This window comes from Perca fluviatilis, chromosome 7 (genome assembly GCF_010015445.1).
Source record: "Perca fluviatilis chromosome 7, GENO_Pfluv_1.0, whole genome shotgun sequence".
Taxonomy (NCBI): domain Eukaryota; kingdom Metazoa; phylum Chordata; class Actinopteri; order Perciformes; family Percidae; genus Perca; species Perca fluviatilis.
Window position 1 is genome coordinate 26,608,660 of NC_053118.1, and position 26,281 is coordinate 26,634,940.

Genomic DNA, 26,281 nt, shown 5'->3' on the forward strand with positions numbered 1-26,281 from the left:
GGTGCAGAGCAGCCTCTATAATGAAAGTTGTATGAACAGGAGATGAATTGGAGGGCTTTCAAATTTAGTAATGCGGAAACAAATGGCTTGCTTCCTCCTGTACACAATCATTTTCTTTGTAGAACTCTCACTCAGTGTATATTTTGACCATTTCTTTCTCACAAAAACTGTTGCTTTGTGTGTGTGTGTGTGTGTGTGTGTGTGTGTGTGTGTGTGTGTGTGTGTGTGTGTGTGTGTGTGTGTGTGTGTGTGTGTGTGTGTGTGTGTGCGTGCATGCATGCATGCATGTGAGTGCCCATATCCTTTCCCTTGCTCCCTCTGCTGATTGATATTCGAGCTTTGGAGGCAGCCTGAGCCCCTAGAGCTCAAATAGTTCAGTATCTTTTGTCCACAGTGTTGAGAGGGAGAATGTGGAAGCAGCAATACAAAAAAAAGAAAATATATATACATACATATGTAGTGTGTTTATCTGATTATTGATAATTTCCATGGGACCAAAGGTTGCCAGAAACCTGTGTTCTTATCCATCTGACACATGAGATTGCTAGAGGTAACGAGGGAAACAAAACTGACCTGGTAATAATGTTTTTCAAAACTATGATGTCTCTGTTATTCAGGTTTTTGATCCTAAACAGTTTGAGGGACCCTAATGGTAGACGGGACCAATGTACAGCTGAGTACCCACCTGCAATCATTTTGCACGTTATAATGAATTTAAATAACAAATGTATGTGGATGTAGATTTACGGAGGCCAAATTGTCTTGGATATGTGCTCCTGAGAGAAAACAAAGAGAAAACAAAAACAATGCTTTGTGGAAATGCATGCACTTTGCCTTTTAGATGTTTTTGTCTACAAGAAAATTCTCTGTAGCACTGTTAAGCACCCTAAAATGGCAAATAAAATGTCTGCAATTCCAGACTACCAGTTCTCTTGTCATCTGCAACCTCAGGATGGAATCCTGGAAATAACACGTAAAACAAATGCACAAAAACATATACTCTCACTCTTTATCTCTCGACTTGTACACACACACACACACATACGCCCACACACAACCACTGGAAAAGACACTCTGGCAAATACTGTTTACTGATATGCGGATTGGGTTTAAGAGCGGAACGCTGAGCATTTCAATCTAAACAGTAAACACTTTTAATTGGATTGTGTGCTTATGTGCTGTGATGGGAATCCTCTAAGGACTGTATATTATTAGGCCTAATTGGTTTTGATACATATTTACACAAGTGCGAAAAATTGTGACTGGTTTCATCATGATTCTAATGGCGGTGCACTACATGCCTTCTTTTGATTGAAACAGTCATTACCGGAACATTGTGTCGTTGCATTGTCAGAGTTCACTGGTCATTTGGCAGTCCGGGGTGGCAGCTCTGTCTTTTCTCAACATCTTGTGGAAATGACACCGTGCACCTCCCGCTCATCACAAATGAGGCCCAGAGGGGATGATGGAAGCTGAACGAGTGGGCTCGTCGTCACCCTGAGGTTGAGAGGTGGAGCGCCGATCCTCTGTTGCTGACCTCATATACCATCACCTGCCTCCGAAGGTTGTGTGTCAAGCGATTCAACCTCATCCACATGGGATATCGGTCTGCTTTAGTGTCCCTAGAAATGTCAACCAACACAAGGCAAAAAGTACAGTACACTTTGCTGATGGACAAGCCACCACCGCAACTGCCACCACCACCACAGTTTTACATTTTTACATTTACATTTATATCTTTTCTTATGTTTACACCTCAACTACAAAACAAAGGAAAAAAAAAACGCGCTCTGCTCTTGCTAATAGCATCACCTTTTATTTAGAAAAACTAACGTTTAGCAAGATCCAGAGGGACCAAAACGTTAGTTTGAAGGTCCGGAGGGACCGAAACGTTAGTTTTTCTAAAGAAAAGGTGACGCTATAGCAAGAGCAGAGTGCAGGATTCTTTCCTCTGTTTCGTAGTTGATGTTATTGTCCAACGCACCTGCACAGTAGAATTTGTTTGGATGTGCGAGTAGTTCCTACACTAAGTTTACACCTCGCATTCCTACTGCTCTGGCATTTCAGAGGCCCTAAACCAGAGACATTTGAAAAAAGTTCTGACCCATTTTGGTTTGGAATCTGCGTGGTTGTGTTGCAGTCCCAAAGGCCGCAAACGGAGACCCTTGGCGACACGGAGATTAGTTCTTCTACTGGAGCTAAAAACACTTGTGCACGGAGATCGCTTTTGGCTCAAAACCCCCCTCAAAACCAAAACGTAGCGATGTATATGTAGCCTAAATCAACAGACATATGTCATATGTTCTTCGGAGTTGGATCTGCAGGTTGATTTAGGGTTGGTGCCACTTTTTGGCAGGGTGACACTGTGGTGGAAAAATAACATGAGCTCCTTGGCCAAGCGGGCATTCACATCTTTGGTTTCACATCACCTGCAATTTAAATTCCATTACTTGCCGTGCCACACTTCAAATAAAGCTCGGGCCTATTAATTACCAAAGTGTGGGTTCAGGGTAAAGGTGAATGTGCAATTACAGAATTAAATCAAGCCCCCGTTTAGCTTGTCAGTCCTGACAGAAATAATTTGAGTGAATTATTAAATGCTTCCACTGCTCTCAGCTGCTTCATTGTCGGCTCAGGCATACACAGCTGCAAGAATCCAAGCTCTGTCCCTCTCTTTTTTTAAAGTAAAATGATTATTTGTACTTTTTTTTAACAATTATTCTTGAATTGTACATGTTTATGATTAACAAATTAATAAACACATACTGTTACTGCCGTGTCTATGCTTCCCAATGCTTTCTGTATTCCTTGAACCGTTTAATAAAAGAGGTCAAGATTAATGAGATAATTTTAAATCTGTGGTGGTTATGGCAATCATGCGGAAATTGTTTATCATTATCAGGGTTTTAGGTCTAGTGAATTAGAAATTGTAATTAGCTACCTGTTCAGGTAATTTAAAGTTCTGAGGTGATGTTGTTAATTATGCTAGGGAAACAGATCAGATTCAAATTACATTTAAAGATTCTTCTAGCACTAATTTACACTTTTGTTTTTTACTTTTCCTTTGCTGTTGGGAATTAATAAGAGATTATAAACTGCACTGAAGCATACATGTTTGCTTGGCTCACACTGCCATGTTTTAAATGTGTGTTTCACTAAAAATGAAAAAAATTGCAACAAATGTCTTCTTTTGTCCAATTCGGCTGCGAGCAAGCATTTTAAATAATTGCCTGTAATGAAGCAATTTGCCAGTGGCTGACTGGATTCAGTGGTTGAGTTTTGGTCTCTATGACAACCAGCTGTCTGCAATTAGTAAATCAAGCCAGGGTGAGGTTTTGGGCTGTCAGAGTGGCTGCAAGAGGATTCAAGAGTGGCAAGTGTGTTCAGTAATTGCATTGCCAGGAAGTTTGTGCTGACATGACTGCAGGGATGTGTGTGCCAGTGGTGGTTTTTCTCAGGTATTTTAAAACTGAATGTTTCCTGTGGTTAAAAACAAAAGTCATAGCTGCTTGTCTTACAGTGTTAGTTGTCTTTTGCAGCGCCATTGTGCTTCACCCTGTGTCAGCTGGAGGTGTGTATTGTGCTAAAACAGCCAGAGGTATGTAGTGTGCTTTGAATGATGTTACTACATTCTTATAATTACCCATTAGCGGGTGTATTTGACATTTGAAACAACAATTAAACGGCACACAGATAATAAATACAGTTTAACACTCCTGCGTGTTGTTCTGCTGTAGCCCGAGTAGCTGCCCTGGGTTTGGATTATCCTGGAGTCCATGGAGCCCCGGGTCTCTATGGACCAGCTCACTATGGGATGCCCCCCAGCAGGTTGCCGTTCAGACCTCAACCTTACAACAACAATTATCCACAATTGGATGAGACTGAATCAAACATGGCCTCCTACAGACAAAGTCAACCAGAAGTAAGATCCCTCTATGACCGAACACATACACGAGCTCACCCCAGGAGTTGGCATCGCACTTCCAATCCGGTTCAAAGTGAATATACCACCAACCAAGTGCTTAGCCTTATCAGAGGATGGTCAGTTATTAACCGCAAGCCCAATTTTGAGGAGGTCAAGCATGTTGCCCCTCCAACTCAGGCTGAAGCCCCAGGCCAGCCTGAGCTTGTGAATTGGCCTCCTAAAGGTCGGAGAAACCCGTTCTCATTTGTCCACAATGAGCATGACTTTGGTGTTGATGAGTCGGTCCCAAATGGACGTGGCATATTTCTGAGTGGGCTACCCCAAAGCAGGGGTCATGATCGCTTACCGGAGGGGTCTAACTGGATATGGCCTGCAGAGAAGTTCCTGCCCTGGGTTCATCTGGCATCACCAATGAAGGCCACGTCCGAGCGATGAGAAGCCAAAATCCTGTCGGTAGACCGAAAAGTATTAGGTTCCCTTAGCCCCTGCACAGACCCCTCGGTGTCAAACCATCTTTTCAAGGTAACCCTGTTCCAAGATTTGTGACGGAAAGCTATATCAGGTTTAGTTAGAAGTCAGTGAGCGAAAGATTCTGACGTATAGCTTGGCTGTGTCGTCGAATAGTGTCCCTGTGAAGCGTTCTGAAAGTTAACAGGCAAGCATTTTTTCTTAACCTTTTACTGAAAGAAGCAATGTCCATCTTATTGGCGTACAAGCTCCTGTATTGTTGCTTCCTCACCTGTAGCTCTGAAACGTGTCCATTGTCTCTTGAATATAAAATTGCTAATTGTTATATTTCTCAGTGCCTCTCTGCTTTTTTTTTTTTTTATTCTTTTTTTTTCCCCTCCTCATGTCTCACTGAGGTCTGGATGTTACCAGAGTGCCATCTGTTGGTTCTAATGGGTATATATCCTTTTGGCTCACATTGTTGAGCATTGGTGCTGCTTAGCAGAAGGTCAGTTTTTTTGACAAATCCCTTAATTGGTTTACAATCTGTTGTTTGCAAGTACTAGTGGTTATGCTAATGTATTCAAATAACTTTGGTGTTTCATGATGGCACGCAAAATGCAGCCTCAATTTGGAATTTGGGTAACTGTCAGCAAATATTGAATATTTCAATTTGAAACACCATTGGTCACTGGGGGACAAAAAATGCAAGGATAAGCTGTACACGTTATTATACTAAGTATAATATGTAATTACAAAAACAAAAAATAAGCTACACATGATGCTAATGGTAATAATATGAAGGCTAATATAGTTAAAATTATGATAAGAGACTTCATTAATCCCACACTGGGGAAATTCCTGTGCTACAGCAGCTTAAAAGGAAAAAATGTACACGCATCAGAATAACACAAATACACATTAAGTAGACATTGGAGAAAAAATATACATAAAGTAGAGGAAATATAAATGGTAGAAATAGTTGTAATAGTAATAAAACTATTTACATAAAAAAAAAACTTATAGAAACGGTGTGTATATATCTACAGATGAATAGAAATGACGTCTTGCACAATTGGAGGTAACAAAGAGTGATAAATACATGTGCATAGTGCAGGATATTGTTCAGTGATGGCTCATATTGCAGAAATGGCTAGCAGTGCTACATTATGATGTTGCATTAAAGAGTCTGACTGCTGCTGGAATGAAGGACCTGCGGTAGCGCTCCTTCTTGCACTGAGGGTGCAGCAGGCTGCTGCTGAAGGAACTGCTCCGAGAACTCAGTCTCATGCAGGAAGTGAGAGGTGTTGCCCATGATTGATGCCAGCCTGGCTAACATCCTCTTTCCCCCATGGTGTCCAGAGGGCAGAACAGAGCTAGCCCTCTTCGCCAGTCTGTTTAGCCTTTTTCTGTCTCTCTCTCTGTGCTCCCAGCTCCCCAGCAGACTCCTGCATAAAAGATTGCAGATGCAACCCCAGAGTTATAAAATGTTTTTAACATAATCTTAGGGCAATAAGCATATAATGCAGTTTAGACATAGTTTCATTGTGATTTTCATCACGTGATTTTTATGAACACTATAGCCGCCTATAAAGAACTACCATGTATATATTCATCCTTGTACAGTTGGATTTTCTAGACAAGACTAATTGAAGAAAAGCTTCATATATCAACCCCTTGCTTTTATTCCTCACTGAAAGACATGTTGAGTGTGTGGAATGGTAGGCAGGTTAGGTTATTCATTGATTGACCCATAAATCAATCAATCAGGAGCCAGAAAGAGTCGGGTTATGAGCACTCATTTGGAACATGTATTAGGAAATGAGTGACAGAACAAAGTAAAGCAATCAACTGTTTATGGGGAGCAGGAAGGAAGGCAGTGAAGAGTGGCTACACATCATACAGAATGTCAGGTTTGGCAGAAAAAAAAAGACAGTTCAGCAGCAGCTACAGGCAGCTAGTTTGAAGCCCACCTGGACACCACACATTTGGTGATGGCAGGCTAAATTCAAAACCAAGAAGCATCTTCCATGAATTATTTGGATCTTAGAGTATCACATGAACCACAAAGTGAATGGGGAAAAATGGCTACCCTTCAAGCCCAGGTTTTCTACACACATACACTTCCTAAGACACCCCGCAGTTTTTCGCCTCCTTACCCTCAATCAATGACTTAATGACCCCTTGTAGAATCAGCAGGTAAGAGAATCAACTCCTGTATAAACATGTGGGATGTAGCAACCTAAGATGAACCTAGACCTAAACCTAGACTAGCAGCTAATGTCACATCATCGGGAGGACCTAGGAGAGGTTTATTAACAGAAAGTGACTTATTAATAAGTCTGACATCTCTTTATATCAGAACCTCTCCCTTGCAATACAGTTTAACTCAACTTGGCCTACAAAGATAAGATGGTCGACAACAAATCTGAAATGGAGAGCAGATTGGCCTAGAAAATAGATACATGAACAAAGGGATTGGCAGTTTGTCCATGTTAGTGTCAGTTTAATTGGAGAAAAACAGATGAATTAATGTGCACAGGGTGGACAGAGTAACATGTATATCTATAGAATGTAATGCAATTCGAAACTCAAACCACACAACAGTTTTACTATGATGTTTAGGAGGACCTGCAGTGGTTTTAATATTACTCTGTCATTTTTTAGGCTGTATTTTGTGGTGTTGCACTGCTATTCTGTTACTTATTCTAGTAAATTACCACCACCTAATAATACCTATTTGGTATTATATTGTGAGGTGGTAAGGCCCTAAGACATCAATAAATATTGAAAAGGTTTTATTTATTGCAGGGCTTTATATTTCACACATTTTCTACTGTACACACTCTGTAATTATGTGCACTATTAAAAAATTAATATGCTCACAACGTCTGTTCCTTACGGCCTACCACTATCAATTTTTATGAGGTTTTTTTCTTCTGTGAACCAGACTAGGCTAGATGGGAAGTGAGAGTGTGTATACTATTTTGGCTGTATGTTTATGATCTTTATCATGTCTGCCTACAGAAAATACATGCTTACCTAGAAAATGAGCTAACGTTGAGGCATTGCTTATTCCTTCACAACCCTGAGCAATGGCTACTTTTGTGCAGTTAAAAAAAGGGTAATTGGAACAATTTAAGCCCCAAAATAGTTATTGTTAGCAGATATACTGGGCACATCTAAAAATGAGCAGCAGTTAATAATATAACACTGCAGATAACAAATACTGCCCACACTCACAGCCCTCTGGTTCCTGTTTGTTGTTTCAGTTTATCGTTGAATTAAGTTTTAAGTAATCTTCACATGCTGGTACTCCCTGTGTGCTGGCATCCCCATCAGAATTCAACAAAACGATCCACAGACCAGTTTAGTTTTAATGTCAGCCGGATCATTGTCCACAGACCAACACACAGTAAAAGTTTATAGATCCTAGAGAGGAAGTCGTGCCACTCAACTTAGTAGTCAGTGGAGCATTTACATTTCATGCACATTTAGGCTGCAAAGTTTAACAAGCGTTTTCTCAAAAACTGACTAAATGTCGACCACCACAGTTAACTACCAAAGTAGAGGCTTAATAAAAACAATCCTTTAACTCTGGGGTCGTATACGACATCAACATATACCTTTTATGTCATATTAATTATCTCCAGATCAATACAGTGTACTTTTTGTTTTGTTTAGAAGCAGAGGGATGTGCTGTTTTAACGAGCTTTTCCGTGCAATCCTTACACAACGTTTTTAATAGTCTTCTATTTCAATGGTTCCCAGCCTGGGGGTTGGGAAGGGAAAGGGGTCCAGAGATAAAAGGGCGAAGGGTCAATAAATGATTAAAATAGCTGTTCTCTTATTCTGCCCATATGTCCAAAATCACAATAACATGTGATGAAGGGTGGGTAAAAGTACACGTTGCTTTTATTTTTCAAATTCCAATTTTTTTGGCCTCACAAAACAAATCTCACCACAGTTTAATCAAAGTTCTGCCATGTCCTGAGTGTGTTACGCTACACGTGTCGTAACACACACCTCTTTTAAAGCAACCTTTGCTGCCTCTTCCTCTATGCAATCCCAGAGAGTGGTGGCTAATAACGTGTATTTGTGCTCATGTGTTTGTGTGAGTTTTGTTATGTGTGTGTGTGTGTGTGTGTGTGTGTGTGTGTGTGTGTGTGTGTGTGTGTGTGTGTGTGTGTGTGTGTGTGTGTTTCCTCCTGGTGTTCCTCTCCTCTTGTTGTCCCACACAAGGCTCTCTGTGAGCCCACTATAGCCTGCCAGCACAACTGACCTGTGGTAAGGGGGAAATCAATAGTCAATTCCATTTTGCAGCCAGCATGTGACAGGTACTAGATAGGAGTGGATTAGGTGCATGTAAGGAGCAGGAGCGTGAGTCAGCGCTTGACTGACCCCCTCCCTTACCCGCTCTTTCTTTCAGTGTCTCACACTCTCTCGCTCGACCAAGTACAACAATTCAGGGGTATGTAGTAGACACATTAAGGACAATCTCGTGTTAATGTTGAATATGACAAATAATTGTGGTTATTATGAAATTACAGTTCTGTCAAATTTTCTTCCAGACTGTGGAACCATTGGCAAACATGTCTGTATGTTAGACACTGAACATTGTGGAAGGCTTTGTATTTTTATATTTTATTTTATTTTTTCTATTTATATTTTCCGCTGTGTGTTTTTTATTGTGATATGGATCCCCCTGGGTCTGAAATAAAGAATAAAGTAAATCAATCGTGTATGCTATGTACCATGATCTATTAGAGCTAAGCAATATGGAAAAAATCTAATATCACGATATTGTTGACCAAATACCTCAATATCGATATTGCGGTGATATTGTACGGTTGACAATTGGTGCTTACAAAAAAATATTTACACGATGACATTTTTGATAAATAATCATTAAAGGTCCCATGGCACGGAAATTTCACTTTATGAGGTTTTTTAACATTAATATGAGTTCCCACAGCCTGCCTATGGTCCCCCAGTGGCTAGAAATGGCGATAGATGTAAACTAAGCTCTGGGTATCCTGCTCTGCCTTTGAGAAAAAGGAAAGCTCAGATGGGCCGATCTTGAATCTGCTCCTTATGAGGTCATAAGGAGCAAGGTTACCTCCCCTTTCTTTGCCCGCTTTGCCCGCCCAGAGAATTTGACCCACCCATGAGAAAGAGAGAGACATCATGGCTTGCAAACAAGCAAAGTGGCAGTTGGTCAAGGCCACACCCCCACCCTCCACCTTGCAATAATAAAAAAGTCTGATAAGTTCAAAAAATTACTTTCACTTTACTGTAATCCAGCCATCACGATATCACGATATTACGATATCCAAAATCTATGACAACATCCAGTCTCATATCACAATATCGATATATTGTCCAGCCCCATGATCTATCCATGTATCTAACCTGTTTAATTGACACACACACATTACGATAAGTATGTTTCTTTTTTGTGAATTAAATGCATTAGGAAGGACACTTTGTTCAGCACATATACAAACAGCATCCATACACACGTGATTATAGCAGTGATGATAGGAACATGCACCTTGCACACGCTCGCTTTTTCAGGACATATGGTCGCTCCATCTGGGAGTTTTGATAATGTGGGCAGCTAGTACAGAACATATCTGAGCCTTCGCTGCAGAATACAGTTTCAGTTTCAAAAGTGTATACATTATGTCAGTCGGTCACAATGAGGTTGAAATTTTTGGTTTTCAGCTAAATATCACGACTATTGGATGGATTTCCATGAATTTTGGTCTAGATGTCCATGGCTTCCAGAAGCCAGAGAATGAACTCCAACGAATTTCCCTGGTAATCCCACGGCTTTTCCTCTGTTGCCACCAGCAGATGGACATGGAGATATTCATGTCTCAGAAAAAAATAATTATAATAACTTTATAATAATAAATAATAACTTTTGTCATGCCTTTAAGGCGCTGCATACCCACACGCCCTGTCCTGCTCTAAACTACGTTAACAAGAAAGTCTGTGAATTAAGTGCAGTCCATACTATAGAAATGAAATGGATAGAAAGGCAATTCCCATTCAAATCATTGTAGCAGAATGGTCAGAGCGGCAGCCATTTTTATTCCGTATTAATGGAGGCAAGGTTTTGTAGTAACGGTTAAATGAGCAGTGGAGTATTAACATTACGAGGCAGAGAGACAGCCGCTAAATTAGTCAAATTTAACAACGTAATGCTTCATCCACACAAAGCACGTTGCTATCGCCCGATGAGTGACAACTTTGTTCGTCTCGTTTCTGTGACCCATGTGGCATGGGGCATGGCAGAGTTGGCAAGCTAGCTAACTAGCCAGTTGCTGGTTAGCTGGCTGTCTTGCTGGTTTCGCTGGGCTTTTTTATGCTGTGTTGGTTACAGAAAATTAGCCGAAAAGCAGGCTGGGTCTAACTGTCCCTACGCCTCACTCAGCAAACGTCCTTTCTATTCATTTCATTTCTATGTTCTGTACACACCCAAACAATTCTAAAATGAGGCCCAGTCAGGTTGATTAAATGAAAAACACCTGTTTGTCCCATGAATGGAAAGGATCTTCAAAGTTTCCTCACCACCATCAGGTAGGTTTTAATTTGGTTATATTACTTTGGTTTATGATGAAATACCTGCAAAACGAATGATCTTCCCATCAGCCTCAGCTGTTGTTTGTGTTTAGCGCTAGTCGGTAAATGTTAGCATGCAACAAAGATGGTGAGCATGGCAAAAACTATGCTTAACATCAGCATGTCATTGTCATTGTTAGCATGTTGATGTTAGCATATAGCTTTAGTTCATTCATCGGATAATTTCGTTACAGGGTGATAAAATAAATGAAAACATGTTCATAGTGTAAATATAATTACCAAGAAAATATAATAGTTGATATTTCATGTGCATATTTTTAATTCCCCCCCTTTCTTTGTAGCTAGCAGGTTAGCACTTGCACACACTTGTTATAAGTTTACCCTTTTTAAACATGAGTGAGACACATTTACGAACAACCTAATCTAAACTTGCCATTGTGCAATTTATATTTTTCTAAGTTTAAAATGTGTTGATCTATGTGGCCCAATATTTGCAACAAGGGTCATTACCTTATAACACACTAAAGTACTCAAAATTAAACACTTTGCAGTTCTAGCAGGTCTGGTGTCAAACATTTCAGCTGTGAGGCAGAGTATCTAACGGCACATAAATACATCTGAGGTTATAGGGCTGATCTGACTTTCAGGACTTGTTAGAAAAATAATCTGTAATTCTCTTTACTATTAAACCTTGGGTACAGTATATAGATTTTGATGTATGGGGTTGAGTGGAGTAGTAGGTTGGCATTGTTTCAAAAGAAGGCTTTAAATATTTTTACATTTGAATACAAGCATCCATGATTAGCAGGAGCCATGATTACAGCAGTTGTGATTGCAGTTAACAACTGTAATTCTCTGTATAATAGTAGATAGATATGAGAGGATATTCCCAGCAGTGACTAATTTGGGGTTAGTCACATTCTAATGTGAATAAGAATCTAAAGAGGAGACAGCATTCTATTAAGTAGAGTACAAGAACTGTAATCAAACCTAGCAAAGCTTCATCAGTTCAACTAAGCTTCGGGGCCCTCAGCTAATTTTACTGCTCACTGAAACGGATCATGTTATACCCAGTGGATGGAGAGCACTTTGTTCATTACTGCTGATTAGGAAAAAAGACCAAGCAAATTATGTCAACGCGTGATAACCAGTTAATGTATTGTTAATTAGTGCCTGCTTTTCTTTTCCACTGTTGATTCCTATTCACAAACCTACCGCTGTGTGCATTTAATTCCTCCTCCAGCGGCCCCTTGATGAACAGTTAGCTACCATTCTGTTTTTTGAGAGCGCCGAAGTGACCGAGCAGGGATGCAGCTGCTAGATTAAAAGTTGAGTGGGTGAGCTCACTGCCGCGCCTCGCGCATCATTTGAAATGAGGCCTCCGCCAGAGAATCATTTTACAATTTAATAAGCTAATAAACGTGATATGGCAAGTAGTTTCATGTGCCCTTGGGGGGGGGGGCGAGGGGGGGGGAGGGTCAAGGCACAGTTTACAATCCTATTTAAGAGCTTGTTCTATTACCATGCTGACAAAGGACAAATGGACAGGCTCACAGAGGGAGAGGACTGCGTTTTGAGGCAGCCTCGGTGATACAGCAGATCTGCTACTTCTTAGACTTACTAACTAGACTTATTGCATTCTTCAACACGGCTCCTTGGGGTCTTATTGAAGGGCCTTTGACAGCCGCTATATTAACACCATCAAGTAAAGTTAAAGGTCCCATGACATGCTGCTTTTTGGATGCTTTTATATAGGCCTTAGTGGTCCCCTAATACTATATCTTAAGTCTCTTTCCCGAAATTCAGCCTTGGTGCAGAATTACAGCCACTAGAACCACTTCTAAAATGAGCTTTCCTTAGAATGTGCAATTTCTGTGTCTGTAGCTTTAAATGCTATTGAGGAGGAGAGAGGGGGGACAAGGTGGAGGGTGGGGGTGTAGCCTTGACCAACTGCCACTTTGCTCGTTTGAAAGCCATGATGTCTCTCTCTTTCTCATGGGTGGGCCAAATTCTCTGGGCGGGCAAAGCAGAGAAAGGGGAGGTAACCTTGCTCCTTATGACCTCATAAGGAGAAGATTCCAGATAGGCCCATCTGAGCTTTCATTTTCTCAAAGGCAGAGCAGGATACCCAGGGCTCGGTTTACACCTATCGCCATTTCTAGCCACTGGGGGACTATAGGCAGGCTGGGGGAACACATATTAATGTTAAAAAAAACTAATAAATTGAAATGTTCATGCCATGGGACCTTTAAAAGAGATTGACCTTTAATTGTTTCAAATTGAAGTGTAATGACTTGTTCTTATTAGTGCATCCGCAATCACAAAGACAATATCGTTGCTGTTGGGTGAAAACCTTGTATGTCCGAAACCGTTGTTTTTCAGGAAATGAAAAAAAAGGCCAATTTGGAAACATTTTGTTGAGCTATTTCCCCCAGACGGAATCGCCTTGTCACTGTTTAAATATTTGTAAAACCCACAGACAGACGTAAAAGTTGACTTATAGCAACGACATAATGAATATAAACGTGCAATATCCCCTGTAAAGAATTATTGAATTTGTTCCAGATTTGATTAATTTTAGTTGAACTATTCAACAATTTTCGTTGAAAAGAAAGAAGAAAGCCCTGACTAAACAGGCCACTTTTTCTTCCCACAACTGGGCCCCATCAGTCATGTGTTTCTTCCTGGAAAACAGTGAAGTTTCACAAAATTCAAAACAAGGATGTTGCTGCTGCTGCTGCTTGGCTAACACACACATATGTCCTCTAGTCTGAGCTGCTTTGAGCCACACTGTTTCATCTGGTGCTATCAGGGCTGATGAGAGCCTTTCGTCTTTCTGGGTCTGCTGCAGCTGCTGTGTGGTAAGTGGCAAGCCTCTCTGATGGCTCTCCTTTATCTTCACATCAAGCGATTTGTTGCTCCTTTCATTTTGATACTTGTGCCAGATTGAAAAGGGAAACTTCCCAAAACTTGTTTCTGAATGACACGGGTTCAGGCTGGAGAGTTGCATCCTGATCCAATTTACAGACCGCTCAACTTAATTTCATTGAAAACTCTTGCTTCATCTGATTGATTTATTTTGGTCGCTCTGTATTCTACTTGTGCCATTTATTATCCTTTGTAGTTTCCTGTCTAATAATGCCAGTTCATTTTTAACAAACATGAAATACTACAGATAGCTGATCTTCAAATGTTTAGGATTTAAAGAGGAATTCTAAGATAAGATAATGCCTTTAAAGTAAATATACTTGAAGTTTAATGTTTGAAACGTTTAAAACTTATAAAAGAGTTTTAAGATAGGATCGTAGCTGTTTTGTCAAAATGGCAACAGTGTCGCTATGGAAGTAACATTTTAAGCTTTGGTAAACATATTTATGTTCTGGTCATCCATTAAAGAAAGAGGATGCGAAACAGATTGCTTTCCTCCTTTTTATCTTTTTGGACTTTTACAACTGCAGACACAAAATGTTCACTATGTTTGAGCTTAAAGGAGATGTTCTATTTACAAAATACACAAAAGATTACTTTAACACATTACATTCCTTATTTAGAGTACAATACTTAGTGTGAGAAAAAAGGGGAAATTGTGGCAAATTTGTTATTGCACTCTGAGTCAAGGATATTGCCAAATCCTGAAAGTAACCCCCAACAGCAACGGGAAAGGAAACATATGGTGGCTATAGCGAAATGTACCTTTACACATAGTGATATGACTCACTGAGAAACAAAAATGAATCCAGATAACATATTTTCAGCGATACATTAGGGAACAAAATTGGCCAACACACCTTAAAAATAGCCGGTTGTATTTTACACTGTCTTGTATGAAATTGTGCTTGTTGACAAAATACACTCCAAATGTAATAGCATCTCTCCTCTTTCCCTCTCTCTCCCTCCCTCTCCATCTTGATTGCCTTTTGTCAGAGCCACAGGCAAGTACCTATTAGTAGTAAGCAGGAATTCCAAAAAGGGAAGCAAGGACAAATGGAGGCCTTTATGCACATGGCTGATAAGAAACAGGGAGAAATTCCAATTCTCTCACACCGCTTTAACGCAGATTTCACCAAGTAGCATGTTATTGTGGGCTAAGAGCAGTGATCTGACTTTGAGTTTGAGTGATAGTTCCAAATTATTAAAGTAATACATCCTTGTCTAATTTGACAGTCTAGACATAACATTTCTGAGGTATAGAGTTGTACTAGATACAGTATACTCGAAAGTATGTTGACAATAAACATGTATTGGCCTGAGGAACAATGGACTTCAGAATCCGTCAGAGAGACCAAGACACAGTGTTACACGACCACAGGAAGTTTCTCAATGCTGTTGTCTCACTTAGTGTGTGTGTATGTGTCTTTGTGTGTTCCTGTGCATGCCTGCATGCGTGCCTGCCTGCATGCATGCGTTTGGCGTGTGTGCGTTTGCGTGTGCGTGTGTGAAATTCATCTGTGGTGGCGAAATCAATAAGGGGCATCTGCCCCACTGTCAGATAACACATGAGAGCTTTCCTCCCTGCTGAGCTCCTGGTAACATACGAGTACTGTTATCAGTAAGAATTATTGGAACCACTAAATAATGAATCGCAAGTTTGATTCACTACACTATAAGAGGAAGTTTAAAATTATAAGTTAAAAGATGTATTTCAATGTCCCTGATTCTATACATGAAGTAGCATTTGAAATGTTGGCTGTGACACATTTACCAGCTATCCTGTTAATCAGCTGCAACTCAAGATTATTTTCATATTTGAGTAATGTGATGATTATTTTTTTAACCATTTTGTCCATAAAAATGTCAGAACATTTCAGAAATCACAATTTCTTAGAGCCATAAGTGGCATCTTTAAATAAATCCTCACATTTGAGAGGCAGGAATCAGCAACAATGTAGTGGTTTTGTGCTTGATAAATCACTGAAACAATTTGTTTACCTTACAGGGGGAAAAAATCATGTTTTCATACTTGAAATATATTGTGAAATAAGTTGTGAAATGTCTAAAAACCACATTTGGTTTATCACACGAACAGCTGTTTCACACATGATAAACCACATGTGCCTATGTGAATATATATATTACAAAAAACAATTTGTCAGCTTTCTGTCAATCAGCCAACACATTTATACACTCAATTAAACAAATTGTTTCAGCATTATTCCACATTAGTAACTGCTTTGTCTTTCCTCCCACACAGACACACAGAAATGCTGTGAAGGTATGTCTGGGCCTCGCGGGTGTTGCTTTGTGAGCCGGCAACCGAGTTCAGTTGAATTTTAACGTTTCATGGTTATGTTATGGTGAGTATTTCAAAAACACAGTCCTCAAAATGACTTTCAACTTCACAACACCTGTGCTTGTACAGTAAATGTGAGGTCCCAACTGACTCTCAAATTTAAGAAGCAGGTTGTTGAATTAATATCAGTACAATATGCTGGATAATTGCTCCCATCTGCTTAGCTTACAAGCTCCTATCTTCTGTTCATTATACGTGACCAATCAGCTACGGAGCGCATGCCCAACAAGGCCTTCTGTTACCTTCTAACAACCGGCTATTACAATCTCCCTGTCTGCTCTGAGGAGTTTTATCCTTCTTATAGAATGGTATACGAGGAGAGATTTAGCATACCTTATTTATTCTGTCTACACTGTAAGAAAAGATACACCATATCTACTCAATAAAAATGAGGCAGCAGATTACAAGCAATATTATTAATTAAATTTCACATGGTTTGGTATTGAGTAAATATTAATTAAATGAGACACTTAATAGTTATCCATTTAATATGAGTATATTCAAATAGAAAACAAGACAGAATTAATTATAACCTAAACAAAAATATTGAGTTGATTTGAAAAAGATAAACTCCCTAATGTGTAAATAGTATTAATCAAAATTAATTTAATTCTACATATCAATGATATAATTGAGTAATAATCATCTACATTAATCTGCACATCGATTTGAATTGAATCAATGCAATGAATTAAATATAAATATTCTTTCTTAGGAATAACTAGTCTATGGCCCAGAAAGTACAGAACTTAACAAATACTCAAATAAAATTATTCACAATTCCCTTTTATGCTTTCGACTCATTGTAGTAGTGCTGGGCAGTATACCGATATTAATTTCCCATATGATATGAATTTTTCATATACCGTAATACCGGTGCAATGCCGCAGAGAAGGATACGGCCGAATTGATCTGCAAGTGACTTCAGAACGGGATTCCTGTTAACTTCAAACCCTTCTCACTCATGGTTGTAAATTTATAACGACAATTAATAACCCACAACTAACTCTCATTAACAGGATAAAACACCATAGCACACAACTATTTGTGACTTTAACAATTTCTAACACTAATAATTTTACATTTAGCCTACAAATTTACACAGCCGAACGGCATGCTGGGTAACATTATAGCTGCTAGCTAGCTAGGTTGACAGGAAGTGCTTTTCAATTAAAATTTGCCTGATAACATTGATTTGAATTAACTCAATATTCTCTCTATTTGGGATTAGATAAATATAATGCTTATGTTTTATTTAACTACAATGGGTGGATTTTATTCCAAACATTTTTATTTGAAATTTAATTAAATATTTGCCTCAAAATCAAAAACACAATCATATTGAATATATTTTACCTAATACATTAATTCAAATCTACATGACCACAGAATAATTTCTTACAGTGTACACATAATTTCAATTTCATTTTCTAACTGCTTGAATGTCCCATCCTTTGTGTGATCATTTTACATAAATGTGGACCCAAGCTGTCGTGAATGTTGATTTTAATATTCACGAGTGTGTCATGTGTCAGTGCATGGGTTGTTGTGCAAACACCTTATGCAGGCAGCACTGCAGGTTTCTCTCTACTATTGTGTTGGGACACAGCGGATGCGTTCTCTAGCTGTCTGTTTATATATTAAGTATTATGCATTATGGAGATCACGTCCTTGCTCACATCACCCTGCCATACCAAACACTTGAAGCACGCCGTTGACGATGTCTTTTGAAGCGACAGACGTGATCACTCACAATACCTCCCTCAGGAACGGAATTCAAATATCGTTTTGATAGGGCATGAATGTTTGTAATTTAAGAATAATGTATTTCATTTTGGCTGCCTAACAGGTTTTAGCATCATGATATCCACATGGGTGTCAGTGATTGTCATGCTGGTGGCATTCGTGAATGGAGCGAGAAATGGTGAGTGTTGTTCTCAGAATGAAATAGCAAATCTAAATGGAAATACCTAACCAGCAGTTACATTGACAATTGCTATTACGCCTTTCCTTCCTCTGCCTCAGAGACTTTTGCCAAAACTAAATATAAAGCTGGGCATTTACTAGTAGGATTCCCTTCAACATGGCACATCTAAATTACTTTTCTCATTGTTAGAGGATGACATACAGCCGTGTGCAGAGGTCCAGACGTCAAGCTCAGTGGTGCCTTTGGGGTCACCTGTCACAGCCACCTGTGTCATCAGAGACGGCTGTCATCTGGTCATTGGACAAGCTGTTCATATAGAGTGGCGCCTTGGGGATCGCTCTCTCCCCGGCAGCCAGGTGGCCAATGAGAGCGGCAGGTTTTCGGAGGTTGTTATACCGAGCTTCAATCACACCAGGGAGTTCCTCACCTGCTGTGTCAGGGCCTCTCCTGTTCAAGTAGTAGGAGGAGTGGAGATCAGAGCCGGATGTAAGGAAGATTTAAACTTCTTGTGCATGTTTGTTCATTTATAATCAAATATCTTGCTTGTTCCTGTTCCATCAGTGAAAACCAGGAATACAAAAACCTGTGAAAGCTTGGTAAATTAAGTTTATTTAAGCAAGGGTAACTTTTCCTTTGTTTGGTTCAGCTCAACATTAAACAATAGAAAGTAAAACCTTAATGTTGAACACTTTAATTAACTTAAAAGTATATTTTTTTTTTTTGTCCACCCTAAGATAGCTGGCACATTTTAATGGATGTATTGATGGATACACGTTTTAGAAGTTCACAGCAAAAACAGCAAAGTATCATTGTATTCTCTCAGAAGATTGATGCATCACATCAGTACTTTTTAATTTCGACTACTTCTTAACTTCCTTTGCCCAAAAACACATTTGATTCGAAAACATAACAAAAAGTGCAGAAACTCAGCCGATGTTTAGTTTCATTACATTTAAGGTCAGCGACCATGTACAACAAGATTAATCTTATACAAAAAGAAAAGATGCTTTGTAAAAGATTTAGCTATATGCTTATTTCCATCTGCAGTACACACACTTTACTAATAATACAAATACAAAAAGTTTAAAATGCAATAAAAACTGCATATATCCCGGGAGCCTGGGTAGCTCACCTGGTTGAGCGTGCGCCCCATGTACAGAGGCTCAGTCTGCGGATTCGATTCCAACATCCTGCCTTTTACTGCATGTCATTCCCCCTCTCTCCCCCTTTCTTGTCTTCAGTTGTCCTATCTAATAAAGGCCTAAAATGCAAAAAAATAATCTTTAAAAAATATATATATAGATACTGCAATAGATACTCATTCACACTTGATTCCCATGTGATGCAGAGATCCTAGTCCCATAGGACCTCCTCTAACAACTCCATAAAAAACCCTCTTTGTTTATTTATTCTATAGATCCACCAGAAGCACCCCAAAACCTCAGCTGTCAGACAAACCTCACCACCCCTGAAACCCTGACCTGTAGCTGGGACCCTGGGCAACAGGAGACCCACCTGCGCACAAAGTACACCCTCCACATCAAGATATGGTAATATATACTGCCTGTAAATTCTATCTTCCTGTAACACAGTGAATCAGTTACCAGAAAGCAAACATCACTTAGGTGTCAACAATGTGTAATGTGTCATTTACAAAATATGTCTGTGAGTTTGCACAACTGCGTTTCCCACGTTACAATTTCCTCATTTCAGGGATTCAAACGAGAACCACACTTACGAACTACTGCCAGGAGTCCACCGTTACACCATCCCTCGCTCTGGTTTTGTTCTCTTCTCAGATATGGAAATATACGTGAAGGCGGTAAATGAACTTGGAGAAGCAGCCTCAGCACCTATCGTTCTGGAACCCGTCAGTGCAGGTGAGAAATGCATCTGGTGCATGTTTTCTTTGATTGACTCCATACATTTCATGTCATTTTTTGGCCATTATCCAGTATGAATACATTTATTATATTGCCCTGAACAATCTGATTTTTACACATCAAAGTATCTTCACAGGTGTTGGGGAGTACTACTGCATGTAAATAAAAGTTGTATAAAGCCCCTTCTGGCTTATGAAGGTGGCGTGTAAAATCTGATACATTACCTCAAGTGATGTCACATGAGTCGGCGCTGATTGAGGCTGAAGACAAAAAATGTAAAAAGTCCAGGGGTGTGTAGTTAGAAAGAAGTGATCTTACTGACCTCGTTCGAAACTATATATATATTTACAACTTCTGATTTATAACTTGAGAAATGGGTTAAAAATATTTTTCTGGGGTGCTTGGGTAGCTCACCTGGTAGCGCGTGCGCCCCATGTACAGAGGCTCGGTCCTTGCCACAGCGGTCATGGGTTCAATTCTGGCCTGCAACCCTTTGCTGCATGTCATTCCCCCTCTCTCTCCCCTTTCAGTCTAAGCTGTCCTGTCAAATAAAGGCCTAAAAATGACAAAAAAAGAAATCTTTAAAATATATATATATATATATATATATATATATATATATATATATATATATATTTTTCTATTTTTCACCAGATGGAATATTTTTTATTGAGATGGTTAGAAGAGTCTCTGAGGATTGTGGAAATACCTTCAGACCAGCGCTGAGTGTTGACCTTCTGGATCTTTTAAAGGTCCCCTGTGTATTTATTTTTGGAAAAGCTGATGCTTAGCTCTGTGACTAATGAATAAATTGAATGTGAACTTTTTCCGCACAGATTAGAAAACCTAAAAGACTTGAGAGGAAAAAAAAAGACATTTTACATCAGAACCTTTTTCCTTGTTTGCTTTTATTTCAGCTAAGTTTGATCCACCAACGATTGTGAAGGTTCAAGTGGTGCCTAAAAAGTTCGGCTGCCTGAAGCTGAGCTGGAGCTTATCTCAGCAGCAGGCCTGGATGCGCGACTACCGCTTCAACCTGGAAGTCCAACTTAAGACTGCTGACAACAGCCAACGGAGTGAACAACCAGTGAGGAAAATTCATGTTGTGTCAATATAAACTAAAAAACCTAATAACTGCTGATAGAGTAGCTACAAGCACCCATAAAGTAGCACACTGTAAACTGCTTGAAGTTCATAATGTGCGTGCCTGGAGTCTTATTTGTACGTGCTCTGGGACAAATGTTAGATCCTGGTGAGCCGTGTTAGACCAACCAGATCTGTGGATCAGTGCCGTCTTCTCCATGGGACTCAGTATCTCGTCCAGATTAGAGTCAGATACCAGCAGGGCCCCTGGAGTGAATGGAGCAGCAGCCGGGCTGGAGTCACCTTGGAGAGTGGTAAGGCTTCATCAACTCAGAGTGACACAATCAGTCAATCTAACATTTTCCAATCTATCGCCTTTTCTTCCATTTCCTGGTCTTTTCAACATATGCTAATGCCATGTTCTACATCTCTCATTGCTTTGCTCTATAGCACAGGCTGAATTGATGTATTGAGTTCAGCCGCACACTCTGGCAGTGAATCCATAGACCTGTCTTGTATAGGAAAGTTTTCGTTTTTTAAAGGGTGAGAAGAGAAGTGCAGGATTTTGACGAGCCGCTAAGCTCGACAGCCGTCTCTTTCTTTTCAGCTCCCACTGGACGCCTAGACTCGTGGATGAAGGCATCGGGGGATCACATGCACAAACAACTCAACATACACTTGTTTTGGAAGGTACACACATCACATGATGCTTGACACCTGTCACAGGATGATTATATTTTCTGTTGTAGCTCTGGTTGTGTGTGTTAGTGTGTGCGGTCTGCCTTTAAAATGCCCTCTCTCTTTTTTTTTTTCTGTTATAGCCATCAAAACAATTCCGTGCCAATGCCCAAAATGTGTCATATATTGTCTCAGTGAAAAGGGTGCCAGGTGAAAAGGGAAAGTTGTGCTCTACAAAGGGGAATTATTGTACTTTCAAGCTTCCCGAGAAAGCAAAGAAAGTGTATCTGAGTGCTATAAATGCAGCAGGGAAATCCCTTCCCACTGAAGTTCGGATTTACCTACCTAAAGGTAAAATTGACAAACTTAAACCTGGTTGAACTGGTTTAGAAAATAGCTCAAATATGATAACATTTAATACATTTTCCCCCACAATGTACATGATGTGTTTTGTGTCTGTAGCTCCTTCAGTGATATCAGACGTCACAGTCCTTCCTCATGATGACAGATCCCTACTGGTCCAGTGGAGAAGCCTGGTTTCTTCCAGTCTCACTGGTTTTGTGGTGGAATGGAGACCTTTGTTAGAAACAGACCTCTCTCTCACCCAGTTTGAAATAACTGACAGAAACCAGACACAATTTCTTACAACAGGTATGTTTTATAGTATTTGTATTGCAGGCTTTAAGATCCATGTGCTTGCTTTTTATTGTACATCTTCTTACTTCAACTTTTATTTGGGTTTTCCAAATCTAGTCTTCATCCTTTACCTAGATGATTCACTCTTATACACAGCGTTCTTTTCCCTGGGCACAACCTGCCTGTACACACTGTTAGGAGCTTATGGGCACTGATACAGTCTAACCTCTTCACTCTCATCAATAGGCAGCTTTGAGCCCTACAAGCCCTATGGGATCTCTGTGTATCCTAGGTTTAAGGATGGGATAGGCCTTCCTCAGACTGTTAATGCCTACTCAAGACAAAAGGGTAAGTCACCAAAGACACAGAGAGGATCACACAAAGAGCAGGCAGGGGTGTGAGAGTGGGGGCAGCCTCAACTTTGAAGAAGTGAGAAAAGAGTTTGCCACATGGGTAAAAAAAAAAAGAAAAAAAAAAGAATGGTGCAATCAATCAGACACAGCTGATACATGATGGAATAATGCCCTCTTGTGGATAGAAATGAATAATTATTTTTTGCTGGCCTGAAGGTTTCAAATCATGAGCATAATAGCTCATTAAAGTTGTGATAACCACTCAAAACCATATTTGTTTTCAAAGCTCCATCCATGGTTCCAGAAATACAAATTAATAAGATCTGGCAGTCACAGATTGAGCTTACCTGGGAAGAAATGCCACTAGACCAAAGGAACGGAATTATCCAGAACTACAAAATCTTCTACTGGGATAAGAAGGGACCCATTAAGGGTAGGTGAAATACCTTAATTTTACTCTTCTAAAACATTTTCTTTTGTACTTGAGCATTTTGATGTCTGACTCTTTTTTCAGTTGTGAATGCTGACCCGGAAGAGAGGAGAGTGGTCCTCAAAGACCTCAACAATGTGTCTCCCTATAAAGCTTTCATGATGGTTAGCACGTTCGGTGGGAGCCTCAACGGGTCAACAATTCATTTCGAAATTGAGGCCTTGGGTTCGTATTATCATGTGGCAGTGGCTTTCTAGAAACGTGACAAGAGATCAAGAGAGTGTGTTTGCCCAAAGCAGATATTTCACTCAGAATGTGTATTCCTCTCCTCAGATGCGGTTGCTGTTGTGATGATTGTAACTTTGTCTGGTGTTGGACTGTCATTTTTGATTGTCTTCATAGTCCTGACTTATTTCCGCAACCAACAAAGGTGAGATCATTCCCACGCTGTCTTAAGCTATGAAGCTGTAATGTTATTTATTCTGATGATATTATTCTTTCTTTTGCAGGCTGAAGGGGCAGTTTTGGCCAGCTGTTCCTGATCCAGCTAATAGCAGCATCAGGAGATGGACATCAGAATCAACACAGGTGCTGCAAATAAACCTGTGAAGCATATAATACTTTTATGCAATAACCCCCTTTAGGTTTAAGTTGCAATAATCAATGTTTTATATTAGCAGAGGATGATAATGCTGATGATAATGTTGCTCCATGTCTGCAGAATGTGTAAACAAGCAACTGCTTGCTAACACATTTGCCATAACTTTGGATTTCAGTGTAGTGTCTACAGCTTGTTCCACAGCCCCAAAGTGGGCAAAAAAAGTGTTTAAAGTGCCCATATTATGCTCATTTTCAGGTTCTTAATTGTATTTTAAGGTTGTACCAGAATAGGTTTACATGGTTTAATTTTCAAAAAACACCATATTTTTGTTGTACTGCACAGCTCTCTCTCACTGCTGCAGATCCTCTTTTCACCTTGTCTCTGTTTTAGCTACAGAGTGAGACCTCTTTTCTTCTGTACTATCTTTGATTGCACTCGCACATGCGCATTAGCTCAGATCGTAGATCATGTCAGCTAATTCCATAGACAGTAAAAGAAAGGCTGTTTCTCCAACTTTTAGTTAGTCAGTTACAAGGAAGCATTAGCTGGGAGCCTTCTAAAAGAGGGTGCACATGTAAGTAGTTCTTTGGTAGATTATGGTGAACATGTGTGTGTTGTAGCAGTGCTTTGCCATTGAGAACGGGGTAGCATGCTTGCATTAGCATGCTTGCATTAGCATGCTAGCGCGAGCATGCTAACGGTTGCGGTTAGCCAGCTCGTTTCGGCTAGTGACGTAGAAAACCGTGCTGATTTTGACCAGCTCACCCGGAGACTGAAGGCAGGACACATTCAGAAACCATATCTCACTCAAAACAGCATGGATGGATTTTTTTCAAAGTTTGTATGCGTGTGGAAGCACCAGAGACACAAAATAACACCCCAAATCCCAGAAAAAGTGATTTATTCATAATATGGGCACTTTAAGGCTGCTTTGATCAACATATATTCATGCAAAAGGCCAAGTGATATACATGACCAAATACAGGCCAAAAATACTATTTAAAGACATTCATTTATTTTCCTTTTGCAGGATTCCCATCTTTCCTGGGACAATGAGGAGCCTGATCCAATGTACCTGTCCCACCTGAGCTTTCTGGATCTCCCTGTAAAACTAAGTAAAGAGGATGATGACCCATGGTTAAGCAATGCAGAGGACACCAGTGACCTAGGAGAGTCCATTTGTGATTCACCATTCATCCGTGGCTACTCTGGTTCAAACAGCGACTCTGTTCCCTACGCCACTGTGATCTTTTCTGGTCCATGCAACAGCCCTACGCCTAAAGAGGCTCATGTCTACCTGCGGTCTGAGTCCACGCAGCCCCTCTTGGAGACTGAAGAATCCTTCAGTCCAAAGTGCTACCACAATGTGGCGAGTGATAGGATGCCAAGTGATCAATGCTTTTTCGGGCCAAGCCATGATTGTGTACCTGAAAAAGGGGCAGACCCAGGCATTCTGTGGGATGACTTTCCTTTTCTACGCGCATTAGCCTTGAATGATACTCAAAATGACTAAAAAAATCACTGACTTTGATTATAAGAGTAGCCGCTTTGCAAACATTTTCATGTAGGTCTGAGTTTGTAAGGAGCTGATTGTGTTAAGTTGATTGAGCAGAGCACACAGCTGTAAATACATGCAAGATTTAATGCTAAAATCACTTTGATATCTAATGATTTGACTTTGTAGATACATCACCTCTATAGAAAATTCATTTTCAAAGAAAAAAATCAATATTGTTGAGATGATGATGTTGTGGCTTATATGTGGAATGTATCTTTGAATAAAATAATTAAACCCTATACATACAGTATAACATCTTTCAACATCCTTCATACCATTGCTTTTTAATTATATTGTTTTTTGATCCCATTTGGCTTTCTCTCCTCTTCCTCTCTGTAATTTGCCATTTTTTTTAGGATCAGTAATGTAAAACATAAGCTACCACTGCAATTTGGTATAGAATTTGCCCATATTTATATATTTAATCAAGTCAATAACTGTAAAATCATTATTATATATTATACCGGTATATTATATAATATTTTGATGATTTCCCTTATTGCGATGAGTTGCTTTTTAAACACCTCTTACTCATCCTTAAACCCCATTGTCCCTCACAACTTAAGCCGCTCTTCACAAAAAACCTTCTCAAATACAGTCAATAAAATGATTTAGTTATTTTGCAAACTAGCTTTAATACTAATTTTAAAAAAAAAATCCCCCCAGTAGGGAACTTACAATAAACAAAGCAGAAGTTACAGATCTATGGAGTTTTACAGCAGCTAGCATCCGTAAAGTGCTTTGCTGCCACTTTATGAAACTGGTCATTTACCGTACCATGTTTTTCTTGTGAGTTTTGTTTACAATGTCCACCTAATTGGTGATCCCATTCATGACACTGCCCATACTATTAGCCAGACCTAATTGTCTAAATCCCCC

General features: G+C 39.7%; 2 protein-coding genes across 3 annotated transcripts; both read left to right on the forward strand.

The window, feature by feature from the left end:
* Positions 1-3,326: 3,326 nt before the first annotated feature.
* LOC120562650 lies at positions 3,327-4,723 on the forward strand. Its single transcript, XM_039806477.1, has 3 exons — positions 3,327-3,458; positions 3,540-3,598; positions 3,738-4,723. The coding sequence occupies exons 1-3, from the start codon at positions 3,418-3,420 to the stop codon at positions 4,358-4,360; spliced, it is 723 nt and encodes a 240-aa protein (XP_039662411.1). The 5' UTR covers positions 3,327-3,417; the 3' UTR covers positions 4,361-4,723.
* Positions 4,724-13,687: 8,964 nt separating this feature from the next.
* Positions 13,688-25,641, forward strand: csf3r (colony stimulating factor 3 receptor (granulocyte)). 2 transcript variants are annotated; one of them, XM_039806905.1, is made up of 17 exons: positions 13,689-13,824; positions 16,155-16,257; positions 18,103-18,177; positions 18,370-18,666; positions 19,598-19,730; positions 19,894-20,060; positions 20,981-21,150; positions 21,310-21,460; positions 21,754-21,836; positions 21,968-22,175; positions 22,287-22,475; positions 22,707-22,808; positions 23,100-23,246; positions 23,328-23,468; positions 23,577-23,673; positions 23,753-23,831; positions 24,875-25,641. In XM_039806905.1, the coding sequence occupies exons 3-17, from the start codon at positions 18,114-18,116 to the stop codon at positions 25,355-25,357; spliced, it is 2,511 nt and encodes an 836-aa protein (XP_039662839.1). In that variant the 5' UTR covers positions 13,689-13,824; positions 16,155-16,257; positions 18,103-18,113; the 3' UTR covers positions 25,358-25,641. The 2 variants fall into 2 exon arrangements, with proteins under 2 accessions (XP_039662840.1, XP_039662839.1); XM_039806906.1 differs by lacking the exon at positions 22,707-22,808 and having other exon boundaries at positions 13,688-13,824.
* Positions 25,642-26,281: the final 640 nt, after the last annotated feature.